At 37.1% G+C, this 22,516-nt stretch overlaps 1 protein-coding gene across 2 annotated transcripts; it reads right to left on the bottom strand.

Moving 5' to 3' along the window:
* Positions 1-212: 212 nt before the first annotated feature.
* On the bottom strand, positions 213-21,874 carry LOC139119730 (uncharacterized). 2 transcript variants are annotated; one of them, XM_070683606.1, is made up of 10 exons: positions 21,744-21,874; positions 11,635-11,920; positions 10,989-11,059; positions 10,156-10,185; positions 7,595-7,877; positions 6,606-6,676; positions 6,224-6,262; positions 5,630-5,760; positions 1,452-1,691; positions 213-718 (listed from the first exon to the last, which is right to left on the bottom strand). In XM_070683606.1, the coding sequence occupies exons 1-9, from the start codon at positions 21,799-21,801 to the stop codon at positions 1,566-1,568; spliced, it is 1,095 nt and encodes a 364-aa protein (XP_070539707.1). In that variant the 5' UTR covers positions 21,802-21,874; the 3' UTR covers positions 213-718; positions 1,452-1,565. The 2 variants fall into 2 exon arrangements, with proteins under 2 accessions (XP_070539707.1, XP_070539716.1); XM_070683615.1 differs by having other exon boundaries at positions 5,637-5,760.
* Between the last annotated feature and the right edge of the window lie 642 nt (positions 21,875-22,516).

The raw sequence follows: 22,516 nt of genomic DNA, 5'->3' as shown, positions 1-22,516 counted from the left end.
AGGTCACCGTTATTGTATGGTTATAATATGTGTATAACGAAAGGTAGAACACATGCAGTCGACGTCGCTAGTACCATTTTGTTCCGATGTCAATTATTCTCAAAGGCCATGTTTCAATTAAAAAGTTTCCGTCAGGTGGTTTAAATGGGTAGAGGAAACTACTGTGGTTAGGAATAAGCAGTGTAATTATATATAATAAAAAGACTTCAGAGTTATTGAAGTTGCAATCCCTTTATTTACCAGAAGAAAAGAAACTGAAATTAAACTGAAATACAAATATGACGGAACACTTTGACGGATTAAAATCCTAGTACATCGTTTCAGGTCAATTAAAATAAAGCGTAAATCTCGGAAAGTATCTTTTGAAAGTTATAATTTAACGATAACCTCTCCAAAACCAATGAACCATGCATGCAGTGAATCTGTCTCGTTACAGTTTCTTTCTTTTTTGTCTTACTTTTCTTATTCTCTGTGGCGTCAATATACAGCAGATGCATCTAGTTACCAATAACTTCTACCTCACACATTGTTAGCTGCTGCTCTCTGTCAATTAGCTGCACGCTAACATACCGTCCACGCATTGGAGTTTCACAACCACATCTCACATGGATAGGGTTTTCTTTTGTCATTCTACCGAGTATCATCATTCCACAAACAGGGTTGTCCTCAAAGTTAGCACTGTTTCCAACACGTATCTGCGCATTCTTAATGCGGAAGGCTGCAACAGTCATAGATATTTATATGCAAATTAGAGTTTGTCTTTCTTACTTTCTTTCTTTCTTTCTTTCGTTCTTTCTGTGTCTTTTTATATGTATGAATGTATATATGTATGTGTGTATATCTGTCTGTCTGTCTGTCTGTCTGTCTGTCTGTCTGTATGTATGTATGTATGTATGTATGTATGTATGTATGTATGTATGTATGTATGTATGTATGTATGTATGTATGTATGTAGGTAGGTAGGTAGGTAGGTAGGTAGGTAGGTAGGTAGGTAGGTAGGTAGGTAGGTACGTACGTATGTATGTATGTATGTATGTATGTATGTATGTATGTATGTATGTATGTATGTATGTATGTATGCATGTAGTATGTATGTGTGCGTGTGTGTATGTATGTATGTATGTATGTATGTATGTATGTATGTATGTATGTATGTATGTATGTATGTCTGTCTGTCTGTCTGTCTGTCTGTCTGTCTGTCTGTCTGTCTGTCTGTCTGTATGTATGTATGTATGTATGTATGTATGTATGTATGTATGTATGTATGTATGTATGTATGTATGGATGGATGGATGGATGGATGGATGGATGGATGGATCGATGGATGGATCGATGGATGGATGGATCTATGGATTTACCTATATAAAATCTCGACAATTATGACGTTTTAAATATGGGCCGACTTAAACTGTTCGTTTTTGTCTGTATGACATACGAGGTTCCCTACTTACGACAACAATCCTGTCTATTTGTGATGACAACTTCGTAGATATCATGTCTACTTCCAAGATCAACTGTCCACCATGGTTGAAATTCTTTGTCGGTCCATGAACAAGATCCCGCTGCTACATCTGTATTGTAATCACCATCAACTGCGTTTTCCGATCCCGAATCCTTTTTAGGTTTGTCTGAGCTTTGAGCGGTTGGTCTTCCCTGTGCCAAGTTTTGAAGACCAGGAGGGAATTCACAAGCTGTAGACAGAAATAGAGAATGGAACCTTTTGCACGACCCAAATAATTTCAAATATCAGTGTTCAAATGACTAGTTATAAACTATAGAGTTTCAGTTTGGCGAAAGAGTTGGAATGCTTGGGAAATGCTAAATAATTTCCATCGTCTAAACTATCAGTAGGGTTAACATCGACGAATTTACAATTTTAGAGAACAGGTTGTGTATCTGTACAAATGAATAAAAATAATAGTTTGTGTCCCAAAGGGCCAATAAAATGATCTCGCACACAAACATGAGGGCACCCTCTAGCGGTCAATTTAACCGTATGGCAGTACATTGCGCCATGAGGTGGACAACAGACAAAATACTTCTGACAATGTAACTTCCCCAAAAGCTCACATGTTGACATAATTTGCATTTCTAAAAACTGCCCGATCATTATGTACTATAGATAAGGCATTGCAAACTTTCTCTGATAATGCCATTGCAAACTTTCTCTGACAATGAGACAGCTTCTATATATACGTAACATCGTCAGCGTATTTTTACCATGAGACCATTTCAACATTGTTTACTTTGAGGTTGAATTGGGACCACTGCCCAATGATTTGCTGTCCACTACCATGAGCTGTATCTCACATGGCTTTAGAACTTCGAATCCACTCTCTTTACTTACATACATATGATGTAATAGTTAGACTGGAACTACATTTTTGCACTTTCCTAACTTTTCCAACATTAATTGTCCAGTTATTTCAGATTCGGTAATGTTAGTGTCGATTATGACATAGTTGTAGAGAGATCAAACTTTGTCAGGCTTAAGCCTTTGCACAACAATCATACATGTTAAGAAAAATAATAAATAGACCCCTTTGTTGACAAGAGTATTCATGCATTCTGTATGCTGTACCAAGCTTACTTAACACGACAATATGTTCGCAAAAATGCAAGCCTACTGTCTAATAAAAACAATTGCGATTTTGTATTGCACTCATTTTAATACAACGGTCACTTCATTATTCAAAGCATACTAACATCTGAATTATAGGTATATGCTCTCTCAGTTTAAATCTTTGAGTGCCAAAGTCACTTTTGTCACCTATATAAAATATAAATAAGATCATTTTTATAAATATCCTATATTATGTTTTTGTAAGAAATATATACAATCACAATACTCACGTGGGAGAGTCGGAATCATGGTGGCTGAATAATGAGGCAACGCAAAAATAGAGAAAAGAAGATTAGATTTGTTTGACAATTAATGTATTTTATGGCAGTATGTAGGCGGTATATTTTTATTGCAGCTGCAGTTCGTTTAAACTGATTTCTAATGAAAGGTTTCAAGGCAAATAAAAGAGCTGTAACAAATAGGTAGGCCAATAAATATTGACCCAGAAACGACTGTAAGAATTATTCCTTGTGCAATGATTATGAGTATGAGGCAAAAACCAAAAGGAACATGTGTGTGTTGTTATATAAAATAAATAGTAAAAGTAAGTATGTCTTAGGAATGGGCTCACTTTTTCTGCAGATAAAACATCCTTTCTACTTGATCATCAATCATGGCGTCAACAGGGCCTGGCGTTCATTGTACCTCGACTAGGAAATCAAACGTATTCATTCACATGCAAACTTTGAGAAGCTAAATCAACTTACTTTGATCCACTGCAAGTGCATTCAAGGAGAAAAAAACATATTATATATTATTATTATATATTATGATTTTAACACTATGCCAAAAAAGCTGATACCACAGAGGAATAAGCTGGTGTCTACGTCTATCCTCCAGAATACTTTTGAATCTTGAGAGAACTATTATAAATACGAAAACCCAATAATACCTTCTGTATTTGCATAGATTTCCGCCAGTATTTTAGCTACATAGTGCACATAGAGATGAATATAGTCAATAATCCATTGCTTGTATTCAGCAAGCCTGTTTTCATGTTGATTTATGTGAATTCACGTGTGGTATTCTACGATAAAGTCAACTCATTAGTGTGAATTTATCTGTGTATTATTGCGTTTTGGTGCATTGTTATTTATTCTAGTACTGGATTCCCAGAGCAAGATGGTGATTGATGATCTCGGGGATTCTGCAGTATATTTTAAGAATCTAATAATCTAACTTATTATACACCTACGTCTGTAACCTATGAATTTTTGATGTAAAGTAAGATTCGGTATCAGAGGACGCAGATTCCAATAGCTTTGACGCGGAGTACAATAATTTTAGGTGTTATTGGACGCTATTTGACCTTTGAACTCAAAACACCTTTACGTCAACATGGGGAAAAAGAAGAGAATATTTTACATTTTTTTACAAAAATATATACCTTTTAACATTCAGTTCTTCACGAAGTAAATCATGATCAGTCAAAAACCGGTGAATTTGAGAGAAATTATGCTGCTGACGTCACATTTCTACCTTGTGCACTGCCCAGCGCGGGTTGAAATTTCGTTCTCAGTGTGCGCTTAGTGGACGCTCTGAACGCGTTCCCAGTCTGCTCGCGATCGCTCAGTGCAGTGCTCGAGAAGCATCCAAAAACGTCTAAATTTCGATTTTTTTTCAGGTAAAATCGGACTAAAACTGTGTATAATAATACGGTTATTCACAAAACACTGGGATTCATGTCCTCGTACATCGTACGCTACGGTATTGTCCTCGACGCTTTGCATCCGTATAGATACGGAACATTTCATATGATGTAGGTAGTGTACCTAAGCGTCCAAATGCTTGCAAGGCAGCTACACTATATCACAAAGTGTTGTATCTTCATTAATTCAGACTGCTCTTTATGGCAGGTGTCGCAGTCTTGTTGATAAGTAGGATGTCTCTCTCAGACAGATGCTCACAGATCACAGAGATATGGGTCTATAGACTGTTACCAAATTAGCATATGGCGGGTACCTCATGTGGCGTGGGATGCGCTTAACCCTTCAAAACACCTGGCACCAATTCTTGTTTGCTTTCCCAGAGATTCAGATATCTTTATTTCCTAATTTTGACTGTGTTATATAACCAGGTCCTGCTGTGATGCATGTTTGTCCCTAACAGTAGCTGTGTAATATGAATTTTGATCTATAATTTTTGATAACGAATTGGTAAGACTGCTATTAATAGGCCAAACCCGGAATTCGAATCGACCACGGTAAAACAAAGCCATGTGCGCAAACGCGCATAGACGTACGTGTATTTCCATACGCGCTAGTACACATGATTATTTGGGCGTACTGAGTCTGTGGAACGCATCGCGTCCTTTTTATTCCGGAGTAGAGCCATTTGATCTTTGTAACAGTATTTTAAGCCTGGCTCGGACAGGTATAGAAATACGAAATTTTATTTTATTTTTTGAAATATAGATGAAGACAAATGATTGACCATATGTTGAGTCAGAAAATCGAATATAATTTGATACAATTTTCAATACTTCTTCCCGATATAATAAATGGTTTTTGCAATAGGTGTCTTCTTTTATGAACGACAAGCGTGTAAAAAGTAAATCGAGCGATATACAACACAGTAAGATCAAGCAATTAAACGACCGCAGGTACAGTTTGTATACATAAGAAACTAACATTGTTTGCTTTCACGTGATACATAAACGAGCTCCTAGGCTAGAACTCTATAGTGCAAACCATATGCAAATCAAGCTTAAGTCCACCTCTGGAGAACGTCACAATATCAGTATTGTCTTTCAGTCAAGAGATACGGATGATGACAATGTACAGGTCTGATATGAATGGATCGATGAGATTCGACAAAAGCAACAAAGATTCACCACAACACAATCATTTTTAAATAATATCCATATTTTTGATCAATACTGACATTACCTGAAAGCCCCATGTTTCGGCATTGTCCACTGTGCCACTTGATTTGCCCGTTTGGTCACAATTTTCTAACAATAGCTAGCAAAGGCTATTGCGTAATGAGAACGATGCATTGGCGTACATGAAACATGATATACAATACAAGGAATGGTTTACCTGGAGGCGGGGGTGGTGCCTCTGTTGGTGGCGCTTCAGTTGGCGGTGCCTCTGTTGGTGGCGCTTCAGTCGGCGGTGCCTCCGTCGGTGGTGGTGCTATTTTTGATGCAAGGAGAAATGAAGACATACTGATTCTATTTTTGAGGCCCACTCTATACTTTGAGACATCATAGATATCATTTAAATGTGATATTTGGTAAAGGTTGTACAAATTTTTGATCTAAATAGCTAATTATTTTGAAAATTTGGAATTTCAAAATAGATCACTGTGCGTCACAAGTACTGGTACACTGAAATGGAAATGACTTACATGAAAAACCATACGCCATCTAATCAATATGGAACGTTCACTATTGTTTGCTGATATTAGAGAATCTTCAAAATTTTGGTTATTTACCCTTTTTCATCTAAACTTTTCACCGTCATCTCATCACCATTTGTTTTGATATGCCCATTTCAGCTACAAACAGCAAAATTTTTCTATTTTTGTATAATATCTTCTCAAATCAGAACGACTTATTTGCATACAACACATTCTAATAAAAATATGACAGCTTACGTGGTGCTCTTGTTCGAGCTGGAGGCGGGGGTGGTGCCACTGACAGATATGATAATATTCAATGAATATGCAAAATAAAGAAAAGATATGTCCGTTAACATTTTCCATCTTAGTCTGTTCTCCAATATATGTTTTTCAATGTTGAATATCAGTAATAGTACATTATTGTAATCTTCGAGTTATAGAATAGTTTATAAAGATGTTGTATTAGACAATTTTATCGAGTTTTGGCAAGGGATTTAAAAAATTATAAAAATCTGTCAATCTTTAAAGACTTTTGATGAGTGAATATAAATACCAAATGTTTATACACGAAGCAGATTCTGATACTATGGAAAATATATGGCATTTTGTAAACTGGTGTAAAAAGACAAAAACTTACCTGGAAATCCACAAACAAATCGCTTGCCTGCGTCACAATTAATGTCATCCCATTGATGGTCAAAATTAACCCTAGTAAAACAAACAACAGAACATCATATGGATTCATGGTATTCAAATGAACTATTAGACCCATTTTCTTACTTGTGAGTTGTTACTGTAAATGTATGTATGTATGTATGTATGTATGTATGTATGTATGTATGTAAGTAAGTAAGTCACTATGTATGTATGTATGTATGTATGTATGTATGTATGTATGTCTGTCTGTCTGTCTGTCTGTCTGTCTGCATGCATGCATGCATGCATGCATGCATGCATGCATGTATGTATGTATGTATGTATGTATGTATGTATGTATGTATGTATGTATGTACGTACGTATGCATACATGCCTACAGGGGAGGGAGCTCGAGGTAGGTAGCTTTGTTTAGGAAAGAGGGGGTAGGTAGGCAAATAGGTGGGTAGGTGTTTGCAGGTGTGTGAATGGTTTCGTTTTCGGGTAGGTAGGTATGGAATGATGGATGGATTAATTGATTAATTGATTGAATGTTTATTTGAATGAACTCAACTTGTACTTAGCCCTCTTTCACTTCTCATCAACGTTTAATTGGTTCGAACGTTATTTGTGTAACATAGGTCAACTTTCGATTTATTGTGTGTTTCAAATGAAGTAATTAAATGGCTTAATTTGCAATGTTTTCCAGTCACAAAATCAATCCTGCCATAATTTGAGATGTATTCTTATAAAATAAACATATATTTGGCAATCAAATTGTTCTCCCCACCCATAGTTAACAAACCAATGGAACTGAAATATGAAACAAATAAAAATAAGAATTTTTCTTATCAAAATATGAATATGTCTCAATAGAATTCAGGCACTATAATGTATATTGTGAACATATAATATTATCATGAAAAAAATTCACGAATTTTTACTTTAGCTGTCCATTGCCTAAATCAGGGTAATTATACAGAAATACATACTTAAGACACAAACAATCACCATCTCCATTTGGTTGGTTCTGTGCCCATGCCTGGTAAGGGTAAGCCGACAATAAATCGCCATTACTGGTGACCATTTCACCATTAGCGTTCCGGCGGCCGTTGGCCCAGACACCTTTGTTTGATATGCCGTTCTCTTCTAAGAGAGCAAGTATCGTGGAATGTGTTTCTTCACTCACGTCATACGCCAATGTCATACCTATATTCTCGCAGATCGCCAATGCTTCGTCGTAAGTCCTGGAATTCTTAATTACCTTGTACTGGTCTGCTTGGTGGCATTTACGTTAGAAATGAGGATGTAAGAAATAGCCATAAGAAATGGTGAATGCAACGATACAAATAATTGCTAAATATCGCACTGATGCACCATTCTAAACCCTTAACCCTTTCAGCGCCAAAGTCTTTTTTGTCCCTTTTAAAAAATAAACCCAATTCAATTTTTCTAAGTTTTTTGCGAAATTTTTTGAAAGAACTGTAGCAAATGAAATGTGGTTATCATTTGGTCCAAAATTATCAAAGATTATTGAAAACTTCATTAAAATTGGCCTAATCTAAAAACTACAAGGTATGTGTATTTTAGCGTTGTTATATTATTACAGTGATATTGTTATGTGCTACTAATCATTGATTTAAAGTAAAATGAGTTATCATATCAATTGTTTCGGAATAGTGAAAGGTAAGACTAACTTGTTACCGATAGCGGGAAAGGTAAACGAATAGAGCTGATTATCAAAACTCATCGCAATGATACATTTCCTTTAGAATCAGCAGTTTGGTTAAGAGACTCCCTAGGCTAAGATAAAAGTGATTTAATGTCAGACAATATTTTTGTTAGATACTAGCATTGCACATAAACGTAATAGGCGTGTCAATGACGTAAAGGGCTGTTTTGCACGTCGTAACCGGTCGTAAAGAAAGAAACGCATAAGGTGGAAAAGTTGGAGCAGAAGGCAATGGTACGTCTGTCAATGATGGTGTTATGTACTTTATGGTGGAAGGGAAAATAAAAAAAATGCTCTTTTTCGACTCAGTTCCCTTGGGGTATATTTGGCGTGTGTACATGGCATAATGCAAGTCGTAGAGGGCCTTTTACATGTCGACATTGTATTCCTCATACTAATATGAGGAGCTCTATCGATATTTCCTGCACCTGGATAATGCCTATGATCTCATTTAATAGGGTCAGCATTGCATTTACAACGAACGTGAAATATATCTGCGCATAAAGGATAATAGCGATTGCATCATATATCTTCCGATGTGGTTTGCAGGCTCCTATATGGTTAGATGATGAAACAAATCATACGTATGAATTACTATATACCATAGCTGTTGTTCTTCATCCTGTACTAATTGCACAGTTCTTGTTTTTTAACCATGACCTTTTCTTGAGTCAGCTTATTGTATTATAAATAACTAAATACATAACTAACTAACTAACTAACTAACTAATTAACTAACTTACTAACTAACTATCTAACTAACTTACTAACTAACTAAACGAATAAATAAATAAACAAATAAACAAATAAAAAAGTAAATAATAAATAAATAATAGATAGATAAATAAATAAATAAATAAATAAATAAATAGATAAATAAATAAATAAATAAATAAATAAATGATTGCTTTGCAATTGTTGATGTCTGTATGTCTGTCGGACATGGTATCTAACGAACGGTTTTAGGGAATCGAAATCCAATCTGGTAAATACGTTTCGCTTATTTTGCAGCATACTGTGCTGTTCTATTCACTCGCTCCGCTCGTGAAAGGTACTACCGCATAAAGCAATCATAAATTAAAGTGCTGCTCGAAGTCACGGAGTTTTTACATATCGTTGGTCACACGTATACTGAACCATTAAAGTCACGTGATTGGGGCCATGAAAATTAACCAATCGAACACGACTTACTGTGTGTTTAATGTATCGGTATAGCCCTTCTAAAGCATATTTTTTCTAACATTGAATTTTCGTGACCAACTGATTGTTTGTTAGTTGAAGACCGTTTATTCAGACATTTGGGTTTCCCAGAACATTATTTTTTATTACCGAAGTATCGGGGAATGTGTTCTTTCAATTTTATTTTTCGCTGGTTTCATATATTTTTCTATGCATGAAGCATGAGCATTGGCATGTCTAAAACCACAAATTATTATTTTAAATCTGTGAATTGTAGAAGACTTTATCATACGCCACAAGTTTACCAAAACATTAAAGTAAAATGACTGACATGAGGAAACTTGACAATAGCATATTTTCATTGTATCGATGTGGCTCTACTACAGCATAATTTCAAAAGTTCACTGTTATTCGCCACTTTTTAAGTAAATAAACGGTTCTGGTTATTAAAGTTTTCTAACCTTCATTTTCGCCATCATCTAAGCGTCCTTTGTTTAGGCGCTACCTGATGTTGAATGGTCCCTTTCCATCTTTAAATATAACTATTTTTCTATATATTTTGCACATAGATTTGTCCAATTAGAAAGACAAATCTGTGTATATGACAATCGGATATACAATAAATAATAAATAATTTCTTACCTCGTTCTGGTATTGGACCTGAAGGTTTCTCTGACGGTAGCGGTGATATTTGATGATGCAAGGATAAAGAAAACAATTTTTCTCTATTATTTTCCGTTTCAGTCTGTATTTCATATATATATATATATATATATATATATATATATATATATATATATATATATATATATATATATATATATATATATATATATCCTGTCATTTATGTACACTTACAGATTTTCAGATACTTGTAACTCCACATTGCTCGTTTTTCTATACAATTCAACCATTGTAATTTTTAAGTCTCTCCCCTGTCATTCATGTACATTTCCAGATTTTCACAGACTTATAACTCTACATTGCTCGTTTTCCTACACAATTCAACCATTGTAATTTTCATGTTCGTACTTTTTATTGTAGAAAATACCTGAAGAAGCTCTAAATTTAGAGCGAAACGTTGTGTTTGAGGTATAATAAATACGTTTGGAACACATAACAACCATGTGTGGTAGTGTGTGTCAACCCAAGTTTCTTATATATATATATATATATATATATATATATATATATATATATATATATATATATATATATATATATATATAATTATTATTACAATGAGGAATTTTCAGTAATTGTTTACTTGCAATTTCCTAGTTTTAAACAATGCATTACGGGGTTCCAAAGAAAATGACATTAAGTACTGACCAGGGGATTACAACACATGAAACTGTTGATGTAAATGATTTTTTAAATAAGTGAATCTATTTAAGGGTGTTTGCATAGGACGCGGGTGCCGTTACTACTGATGTAATAAGTACATACACTTTGTAATATGATAATTAAATTACCTGGATATCCACAAACAGATCGCTTGCCAGCGCTACATTTAACGTCATCCCAATCATGATCATACTTAGGTCTAGTAAAACAAATATCGGGAAACAGAAGAAAATAATCAAGATCATATGAATCAGTGGTATTGTAAAGGAACGGCCTTGACGTGTAAATACCCATTCGGTTACCTGTAAGTTGCTAATGTAATTCAAATATATTCCAAAATGGTGACGTTTAACGTGTGCATCTTGACTTATCCATAATGTTAGAATGTCATCGTCGAGGATATGGCAGATTTGACATTTATATAAGCTTAATATAATCAAGAAAACACATTCATCGAGATGCCAAGCCATCGATAGGTGTAGGCAAAATGTGAAGTTCATATCACTAAGCATCATTTTACTAATAACGTATTTTTTCAGCGATCAATTGTACTTTAAGCTCATGTTTATGAACACTTTGACGGCGGTAAAATATAAGAAATTGAAAGAAAGTTTCTTTTGCTATAAATGTGACAATTGTTCACCTGAATACAGGCACTAATTACTTATGGTAATGTCAATACTCCAATAGAAATAATCATCTAAATGTATAATAAATTTTATGACGGAAGTAGCATTAATTCAACATTTATGCTAACAATTGGCAAATACATACATAAGACACACGCAATCACCCTCTTGATTTGGTTGTTTATCTCCCCAAGGATGGTAATGCGTCAATTCCATGCCGCTACTGGTCTCAAACTTTCCACTAGAGCCACGGCGGGCGTTGATCCAAAAACCTTTGTTTTCTAAATTATTCTCAGCTATGAGAGCAAGTATTGCAGAATGTGTTTCTTCACTCACGTCGTACACCAATGTCATTCCTAAAGCTTCGCAATTCGCCAGTGCCTCGTCATAAGTCATGGAATTCGCAACTAACGTGTACGGTTTTCGTTTGCCTGTAAGTAATAAATGAGGGAGTCATAAAAGAGAAATAGAAATAATAACAATTGCAATGATTCAAAAAGCACAATGCACAGCCGAGAAAATTGATTTAGACGTGTGAATAAATTGCACTGATGCGGCATTTTGCACTGCTAAAAGACGAATAAACAATACATTCCTGCATTATTGTGCGTTGAAACCACTCTTAAAAGACGTGTTTACAGCAATTTTATGGTATAAGAACATAACTCAAATATGTCTGGAAAGTGCACAGAAGCACGTTATCTACTAGTACTGTCGAAACAATCTTTACGGCCCTGATACGGCTTTTAGAGAAGTTAAGATTTCATCCGTAGCGAGAACGTAAATTAGATTGGCGACGCGTTCCGTACGCGTAACGTTCTGCACAGATTCGGATTAAGACTTGACCGGCCCCGTCTCTTTGCTTTCCACGGCAGCAGTAACTGGCTAGCCGAGCAAGGTTCACATGTCTGTTTTCACCTAATGATCTACGTAACAGCCTACCACTAATGCGACAGTTTGCTGAAGTTTATACATTCAATTCGCTCTGTTTTGATTTTATAGACTTGAAGCATGTCTAGATTAAGACTTATGCGTGCTGACTCACACACCCGACTCACACAGTCGCATTGTCTAAAGAATTTTGCTTTGTTATCAGATTTACGAGACGACCATGAAACAAAAGGCATGCCGCGAATAATAGAACACAGAGATAAAAACTTGAAAATACTGAAATTTTACTTTGCGTCTGAAAAACCGTGTAAAGCCACGGAGGTATTAACAAATGACAATGTTAATTTCAGTCTAGACTAAATGTATCGGCAGTGCAGAGTAACGACGTCTGCAGCGCGCATGCCATCGTCTGCGAGTGCAGGAGGTAGCCTACTTTTTCCTTGTTGTTACCTAAAATATTTCAAAATATCTCAAAATCAGACAGCGATCGATAAAACCAAGAGCAACAATACAAAACGAAAGGAATGTTAGTTTTGAATATTAAGTCTATGGCGAAGCGAGCGTGAAAATCGCTCTCGGAAAAGGTATACGAGAAAAGTGGCAGTTTCACGTGAAAACGACTGCCAAACGACAAGAGAACGTGTGACATCATCAGAACATGATGAGAGCGCGCAGAAAGTGATGACGTATTCGTTCGTGTTCCGTTCCCGTATGAAATCTTAACCTCTCTTTTGCGGCCCGAGGTCGTACGGCGGATGGGCCCGAGCGTGCGAGGGCCCGTACCTTATGGAACGATAAATATGTAGTTTACATAATATTCAACATTGTTTAGGAGATGAAAATGCGTGCGATATCAAACATTCATCGCCATTTGCACCAGTTTTTCATAAATACGTTGGCCGCTTCCCGTCGCGGATTGACATATATAATGACGTCATTTGTTTACATGCAGAATTCTAGAACGCGCAAAGTAACATCCGTACTATTACGTGACCAACGGAGATCAAGGCTGAAATCGAGGTGTAAGAAGGACAAAAGCGTGATGTCAGTTTCTTGTAATTTATACTGGATAGGCACGCACTTTAGTATACACAGGATTTCACTAGAATTTAGAAATAAAAGCCGATGTCACGTGCGCGGCTCCACTGTCGCAACGCAAGTACGATTAGCGATCTTTCACTAAACGAACGTGGAAGACGGACGGGAACGTCGTGTTTCCACGCATGCCATTGGTCCGCTTTCGTCACATTTGCATGTCTCGTTGCAAATTCTGCAACCTGGTTGGACAGTAGCCTAGTTAATTAGTAGCCGACGAGGACTTGTCCGTTCCTTTCGTCGTCTCTCATCTCACTATAATATTCAGACGCTACTCTGTGATGCCGCCACGGTAGCGCTTGATTCATGTCTTCCGATCAGAGAATAGCTTCGCGTATGACAGATGGATGGCAGGACTGTGAGTGAGTGTCGATATAAATGCACACCTGTCCATCGTGTTCCTGCAATTCTAGGGATTTGTCACTATGAAAGCATGTATTATTATTATTATTATTATTATTATTATTATTACAAGTTTAGGGGCTATAAGTATTATATAGAAATCTAATAACAGTTCATCGAAGCTGTGGGAATTCTGAAAAAGAGGTGTTGTTTATTTTAATTTTCTCAATAGGGGTGACTTCTAATTGTCGTACGTATATTCTTTCCGCCCAGTTAGGTGTTCCTTTTGACATCACTACCCTTATGAATATTTATATACTTGCAAAAACTGACAGTCGCTGTGTCTGGCAGCGCGTGCTCACAGCTGCTGAGCTGCACAGCGTAGCCCTCGAATGCAGGCCCATCGTGGCAGTCGTTGGCGTGCACAAAACAAGGCACAGCGACTGTGGAGAGTCTATGCCAGTGTAATTGGCCTTATAAACGTATCTTCAGCGTGGCATTTGTAGTTGTGGCGAAAACCATAAACCCTCTCCCTATGCTGACGTTGTTGGTTTTATTTTATTCATGTGCATTAAATGTAAGCAATCAAGGACGTTTTGGGATGGAAATAGAGCAAAGGCATGAGTTTCCGCAAGATCTGTGCTCTAAATATAACTTTACGCGTGCGCACTCTTTTGCCAGTGTAGTCTGCCAATATGAGCATGCGCAATTGAGTGAACGTGCGCGTGAATGTGCAGTCTGTACACTACGTCTCGTGCTATAATCATGTCGTTCAGCTTTGCATGTTGACAGAAACTGGAATTACTGCAGAGAATACTTTTCAGGACATCACATGTGAGTCTCTAAGGTAACAAGTAGGACCTTTAGGAAATCCTTTCAGAAAGTTCACACCGCCTGTGGCCATTTTGTGGAGTAGGCCTATAAGCTTAAAGTTATACGTACCTGGAGCGTATGCAGTATTTCTACTGTACAGTGTACATATTGCCGGATAATATGCGATGGAATTTTGCGTTTCACGTCGTTCAATCATTCAGATGGAAATGCCGCCCTTCTCCAAACTTTGAAAAACACAGGGTGACAGATTTGGAATGCTAACTCTTGTATATCAAGAATGACGAAATTTAATGAGAAGACATTTGTATTCGAGCACGGCTACAGTTTTTGATTCGAGAACTCTCATCATGGACCGTGGTTGTATTCAACAATCGAGAGGGCTAGGGTGAGTCGAACTTTTTCCTATGTCCATGTAGCACTTGTGCAAAAAGAAGCGAATCCACATGCCTTTGGTGATTCAATAAATGCGTTTTTCACCAAGCTGAAAGGTTGAAAGATCCGTCCGTCACTTTGGGACGAGGTAGATAAATGCAGTCAAACCCAGCTGGGCACATAATGTGACTTTGTTCTGGAAATTACGAAGACGACCGGCCGTGCGGTGGAACTTTGCAACAAAGTTTCAATATCTGAACTGACTTACTTGAATGACAGGCACAGGAAACGACGGCCAATAAAAACGCATTCTCGTTGCATTTTGATAATAATGTATCAATCACAATGACACAGAAATTATGTCTCCTCCCGGCAGAAGGGCCATGGCCAATTTTTAGCCCTGCTACAGTATGTCTCAGTGCTGAAAAGGCCATGTTGTTGTCAGGTTGTCATGGCGACTTTTAAAATTTGCATACAACTCTGAGAGTCAAATGGGTTGTTAATAGGTCACAAAACTTTTGAGTCCCACTGTCGTCCATTACACCTGTTTCCTTGGGTATTAAAGGTGTGCAAGTATACACATCAAAAGACTAGAAAATTCACTTCATGGGCAGAATCTCGTAAATTAGCCTTTTCTTGTCTGGTTAACTAAAAAAGATACCCCTGATCTAAAATATGCATGGTTTTAAATAAAAAAACCTGTGGTTACCTAAATGGTTACCATGGTAACATGAAACAAAAATGAACATGGAGTTCATGCTGTGATAAATACTCTTAGGAGAGCATTTGCATAGTAACTGGGATTACTTTTAATGGAATTTGGAAAAACCTTGAAATTTTAAAACGCAAATAGGTCACTATGGAAACACAGGGTAGTAAAAATGGATATCATGTTTTGTCTTTCTAACCCAAAATAACCCTTTAGTATAATATTTCTGTTGCTTACTGGATTTTTACACTGGACTGATATTTGGTCTTTCTAACCCAAAATATCCCTTTGATATAACATATTCTGTTGGTTACTGGATTTTAGGAGGAATCTTTGAAAAACTGGTAATTTTTACTCCTGAATGGTTACCATGGAAACATCTCGCATTAAAATGAGTGTGATTTTTTTGTTGTGCTAACAAGAAAAACCCTTATATTAATTTTTGTACATCAATCAACAGTTCTTTAATAGGAATTAGGGAAAAGTAACATTTTCAATCCCAAAATAGTTACCATGGCAACTTGAAACATTAAGATAAGTCTGGTTTTTGTGTTCTCTGACCCGAACCCCCCCACTAGGTAATTTTCATATCAATTAAAATAACTTTTCAGGGGATACGAGAAAAACTGAAATTTTCAACCCCTAAAATGGTTACCATGGAAACATGGGGCACTGAAATCGATATCATATTTTCTCTTTTCGACCCAAAATACCCTTATGGTGAAATTTTCACGGAAATTGAACCTATCATTATTCGCGTTATTATTTCTATATAATACTTATATTAATTATTATTATTTTATTATAAAGCCTTCAAAAGAAGAGAAATACAAAAACTAATACAATGACAATTTAAAAATCAGGTATCAAATGAAAACACTCGGTACAAGACAAAAAAAAATCCCAAGTTTAAAATGGTCTTAATAACATATTAAGAAGATGACGACTGTGCAAATGTTTTGCAAGTAACAACTGGCGAATGCTGTCAGTCAGCCCATCTGGCCTTGAACATGTTTTCATATTTTTAAGGATCGATTGAGAATAACGCTTGTCAAAAATATACCGCAAAAGTGAAATACCATTTCTGACACAAATTCTATTAACACGTGATACTAAATCAGTGTGACCATGCAATCTACCACATAAATGCATATTCAAAAGATGCAGGTAAAAAACAACGTGCACGAGATTTATTACTGAAGATGGATTTTATCAAATCAAGAGAACTGATTTCAAGAGACGTATCAATTTTCATAACATTAATTTCCTTCAGGAAAGAAGTACTTCTACAATATTTATGAATGCCAAACCCAGCTTTTAATAATTTTGACTGGATTTTTTCGGCTTCATTAATTGATGATTTAGACATGTGTACACAGTTAATACCATACAATAAAACTGGTCTTATGGCAGCATTCCATACATAAGCGAGTACATCACAATCAATATGGCCATTACTGAATCCAGCGCCTTGAAGTCCATAAAAAGCTTTCCTACATGCATTTATTCTATTTCTGATGTGATCATTAGGATTAGACGATGAAAGTGTAACACCTAAATAGTTCACACTTTCGCATTCATCCAGTCTTACACCACTCAGTAACCAATATGGATGTGGTGTGAGTGTACACACATGTGGGCGTTACAAGTATTGTAGGCTGCGCAACCAGTTTAACTCGAGTCGTCTCTTGATACATTCACGGCGCCTTTAGTCTTGGAAAATTACGTTGCATATCTATTACTTGTTTTAAATCAAATTTAAAAAAGAAATAAGATGTATTTCTTCATTGCATTGTTCTCAATGCAAACCGGCGAAACTGAGGAGTCTTTGAATCAGATTGTCACCGATCTGTATTCAAGGTTAAACTGTTCTGAGCGTCGAGCGATGACTTCAAGAAATCGAATCTAACTGGTACTGATCTGGTTAGGAGAGTACCTAAATGAAAATACACTGGCACCATGGTTTCACGTTAGCATATGAACCGTTTCCAGAGAAATTACCCATTTAATACCCTTGTTGTGGCACTATTTCAGAGGAATGGTGAGATGGCCTTCAAGGGAGGATATTGAACTCTCTGAGCACACTTGGAATTTTTTCCAAACGCAATATGCACCATTGAGGGTACGTTGCACGTAATATATCGTTCAACAACGGAACCAATTGCAGACATTCTCGTGTAATGCGATGAGAACCCAATTAATTTGTGACAACAGGGGGACTATAATATATCTACAGTCTGGATTTTGGGGCCATTTAAATGACAACGGACAATTTCAGTTGCTGCCTGGCATCGGCTCTGAAGTGGAATTGGATATTCCGAATGATACATATTTATTTGCTGATCATGGATACATGAAAAAGTATCCTCTTCTGATAGTTTCCAGCTAGTCAGCTTGTTGGCGAGAATCGAATGGATCGCATAATATTCAATATTGAATTTATCGGTGTCGCATTAACGTGGAGCACGTGATTGCATATTTCAAGACCTATAAAGGCAACAAAATATCTGTACCGCCAACCTTGTTGGTTCATGCCTGTAGTTGCTGATGTGTATGCCGTTCTCCCCAGCGCTACACTAACTTAGTGCGAAGACTTCGCTAGGGAAAATCCCGCAACATTGTCAATTGTCTATTTTGTTTTTTTTGCCTGGTTACTAATATATAAGTGAATTAAAACCATCGCTACTATCACCGTATATTGTGCGTGTAATAGGTATTTTATCTTAGTGAAAATGAATTATTTACCTCCTGGCCTGTGGAAGTCGTGCTACTCACGATGTGAACCCTATCATCTAAAAATCTCACCGCCAATCCAAGGTTCCAAATATATAACCCTAACATGACAATTTATCCCCTCCTGTCGACTGCATCAATGAACGGATCCTTTTTGCAGCTATTTCTGTCAATTGTCTTGTCCGTGACACAAAGCAGTGCCCGAATATTATAATGAGACGAGAGACGACGAAAGGAACGGACGAGTCCTCGTCGGCTACTAAGTAATTAGGATACTGTCCAACCGGGTTGCAGAATTTGCGACGAGACATGCAAATGTGACGAAAGCGGACCAATGGCATGCTTGGAAACACGACGTTCTCGTCCGTCTTCCACGTTCGTTTAGTGAAAGATCGCTAATGGAACGTTTGCGGATAGCAACGCGCGTAGTAACCAGAATCGATATAATTCAGAAAAGCACGCGATTGCCCATATTTGGGCACCGGGCCGGGGCGTGATACTTAAAAAAATGCACAGATCTGAGGGCACGCTCGGGCCCTTCCTCTGTACGACCTCGGGCCGCAAAAGCCGTATCAGGGCCGTAAAGATTAATACGGCCAAAACGGAGTCAGCGTGGACTCTCTCTCGTGCCTCTCAACAAAATAAACGTAGCCACTGACGTTTATTACAGACAAAACATACAGACAATGTAGCAAATATCATGAAATCTTTTTTGTTGAAAAGGCGTACTGGCGTTACCAGGACTGTTTTAAACGTACTGATTTCATCATGGATGTTAGATAAATATATCCATGTCTAGAACAAAAAACTAATGAAAAAAGTTAAATTTCGATATTTCAACGATTTTATCCAACTCAGAAACGAAGGCTTTCCGTCTTTGGGTGAAAAATTGACCCCAAGCATTGATAGGGTCTATGGAAACACTAAAATTTTAAAACATGAACATGCAAGAAAATGTCAACAAGTTCGTAAGCCTGGCAATACCAGTCGTGTTCCTTGCCATTCAAGGTGTTTGTGGATACGATGGTGGAAATTCTTTGGGAATAGGTGGGAACCATTCATCGGTACGGATACTAGTCGCTGATGTGTTTAGCGGGAGAAGATATAGGAGTCAGTCACAGTCACAGTCGCTGACGGTGTGCTCGCTGTTGTCGGAATTTCACCTGGACGTTGATAATAGACGTACGCTGATGAAGGTGGCATCGCATAATACGGATAAGGTGTGTAGTACTGGCAATACGAAGGCAGCAATCTAAATTGAGCTGCGTGCTGCGGAGATTGCTCGGTTGACGCTATCCCACTTTCGCTGATCAAAGCTAACACCACCTCCTCGATCGGGCATTTGTGTAGATTCGGGCGCAGAAAACGTGATACCGCGCCGTTCAAGCTCTTTCTGTACAGGATTTACCGTATTTTTTGTTTTATTCTCAAACCCATCGTATGTTTTCACCATCCACTCAATAATTGAATGCCATCTCTTACTCTCTCTTTTTTGACGAATCAGGATTTAGTTATCGGGGAGTTTGTAATAGCCTGTACGGACATGCAGCTATCGGCACTCGCTGTGTTGAAATACAACGGTACGCTAAACAACCAAATGTAACGCTGAATCTACTTGTCAGCGCCCATGCGGGCATTTGTCATGCAAACGTAGTGGATGGGCGTCAGACACTGATTCGATTCTCGGCAGCAAATTCGGTAATGGACGATGGTACTCCTTCGCTCATGGTTGGCGACGTCGTCATTGTTGAAATTGCCCAACTCATCACAATCGTGGAGGTGAACTTTTGGCACAATTCTAAGATCACGTGGGAATACAGTACATTTTCACGCCAACTTACTCGCCTGACTTCAACGCAGCTGAGTATGTCTTCGGACACTTAAAGACACTATGTAAAAGACCGATATTCAGGCATTTGTTTGAGGACAATAAACAATATGATGTCCTTCGCGCAGTAATGGAAATTACGCCTGGTGATTGCCTTGGCTTTTATCGCAAAGTTGGCTATTTGACCATGTAGTTTTTCCTGGGAAATAGGTCCTTTTCCTGAGAACGAACCAGGTAACCCTAGAAAGACGGTTGCGGTTTTTCTGTCATTTCATTTTACAGTCTGCAGTATACATGTATATCTCGCTGGAATGATGAATGTTTTCAGTGTGTTTCCAATTAATCCGTCTGTAGAGAAATTCTGCACACGTAATTATTTGTTACAAATCTTTTGTTTGATTTGCGCGATTGTTTGATGGCGTTTAGTTTGGGTGTTCTGTCTGAAAAAGCGTCAGTGAATGCGTTTACTTTGTTAAAGCACGGCACAACAGAGAGTCCAAGCTGACTCCGTCTTGAAAGTCCCCGGAGCAAGTCCCTGGCTAATTCACGGTTCAAGTAAGCAACACGAGTATCTGACAATACATACTTGTCTATCAAGGATCAACAAATTTTATAGTAACCTTACTCGTTGGTCTAAAAAGTTAAAAAGCAAAATTGTTGCAACATTTTAGCAACATTGTAGACATGAGAAAACGAAAACACGACATTAAGGCGTCCTCCTCTATGTCAAAGCTCACAAAATTCACACGCAATCGTCAAAAATCAGTGAGCGGAAGTGATCGCAAATAATTAATAGCATCTATTACTTGTTCACTGTCTGCAGACACTATCTGACATCATAAGGGGTAGCAGAGTCGCACCGATTCTCATTAGTCAACTTCTTGTTGTACCATAACAGTCTAAGTTGTTTTAAATGGGTTACCTTGTACACATATGCACTAAGAACCATATTAGCGAAAACGTTCTTGACTGGAAATTGCGATGGACACGCTTTTAATTGTTTGAATTATCAAGTTTTTGTTGATGTTATTGTAATCAATTTATAATCGGAAAAAATGGCCTGAAACAGGAGATTTGATGATAAAGATTATGTTGAATTTTCACTGTATTCATCAGAATGATCAAAGCACACTCGCTTAAGCATTGAAGATTGCAAAACATTTAATTATAATTCATATGATACGATTTCATGAGCCTGTGAATTGAGCTGGTTCCATCGTGTTATGTTTGCATTGAGGTTGTTATTTCAGATAGCTTGCCACTCATAATACGCATGAGTCAAAATATGCTTGCTTTTAACAGTACATTTGGGTGTAAACTATGAAAGGGTAGCTCATGACAGACTTGCCAATTTGAATTTCAATGTTAAAGTTTATGCTCGAGCTCCCGTAATGTGCTTGACAGGACTTCACTGTAATTTAAAGGTTTAAACGTAATATGAAATCCTTACCTGCCAGACAAAGGTGTATCGCAGCAGCGATGTACATCGAAACAAGAATCGTCTTCATGGTTATGAACTGACCGTGCGATCAAACAGACACTGTGTTGTAGTCCACAGTCGCATTTATACATTCCATGATGCTAAATATATCACTTCTGACCAATGGTCGTTGCACACGAAACGTTTGTATACGTCAGAAGAAATTTGTTTTCTTCACGCTGATTGGCAAACAGTGGTTGCCTCATGAATACATACATAATGCATTAACACATACACACGTGCATACATCCGGTGGACCAAATACACATATAACTAGTATGTATAATGCTGTATGTTTAAAAATAATAAATAAATAAATATAAAAACATAAATTATAATCTGTTCAAATTTCGTCAAAAACTTAAAAGTTACTCAAATATTTGTTACATATTAACAATTAGTCAAAATTGACAAACAATTCAATAAACGTATCATAATCTTTTTTTGTGTGAATAATTCTGCCATCGTTTGTAAAATCAGTAAACATTGCTCGTTCATAAGCTTGAAGTGAAACCAAAATGGTCGCTATCAACAATTTATAGAAGTATAGATTTTAAAATTGGAAAGAAAACCCTATCTATGGCATAGAATATGATGTGAGTGCAAGCAAAGCTTTTCAATTACTTCGAAGTTGGAAGATTCTCACATACTGCCGTCCACAGAAACAACATGGAGATCCGATCAGAAACACATTTTAGAACATTATATTAATTTATTTGTAAACGGATGGCGAATGATAAAGA

This window comes from Ptychodera flava, chromosome 2 (assembly GCF_041260155.1).
Source record: "Ptychodera flava strain L36383 chromosome 2, AS_Pfla_20210202, whole genome shotgun sequence".
In the NCBI taxonomy this organism is placed as follows: domain Eukaryota; kingdom Metazoa; phylum Hemichordata; class Enteropneusta; family Ptychoderidae; genus Ptychodera; species Ptychodera flava.
Note: the sequence above shows the minus strand (reverse complement) of the source record. Positions and strands in the feature narration are given on the sequence as shown.

What these genes read in the sequence shown, in the direction of transcription:
- LOC139119730 (XM_070683606.1), bottom strand. Translation starts at nt 21,801, where the DNA reads ATGAAGACGATTCTTGTTTCGATGTACATCGCTGCTGCGATACACCTT. An exon ending in ATCTGTTTGTGGATATCCAG is followed by an intron (nt 10,186 to 10,988) that starts GTAATTTAATTA and finishes CGCTACCGTCAG; the next exon opens with AGAAACCTTCAGGTCCAATA. An exon ending in GGTGATTGTTTGTGTCTTAA is followed by an intron (nt 6,677 to 7,594) that starts GTATGTATTTCT and finishes TTGTTTTACTAG; the next exon opens with GGTTAATTTTGACCATCAAT.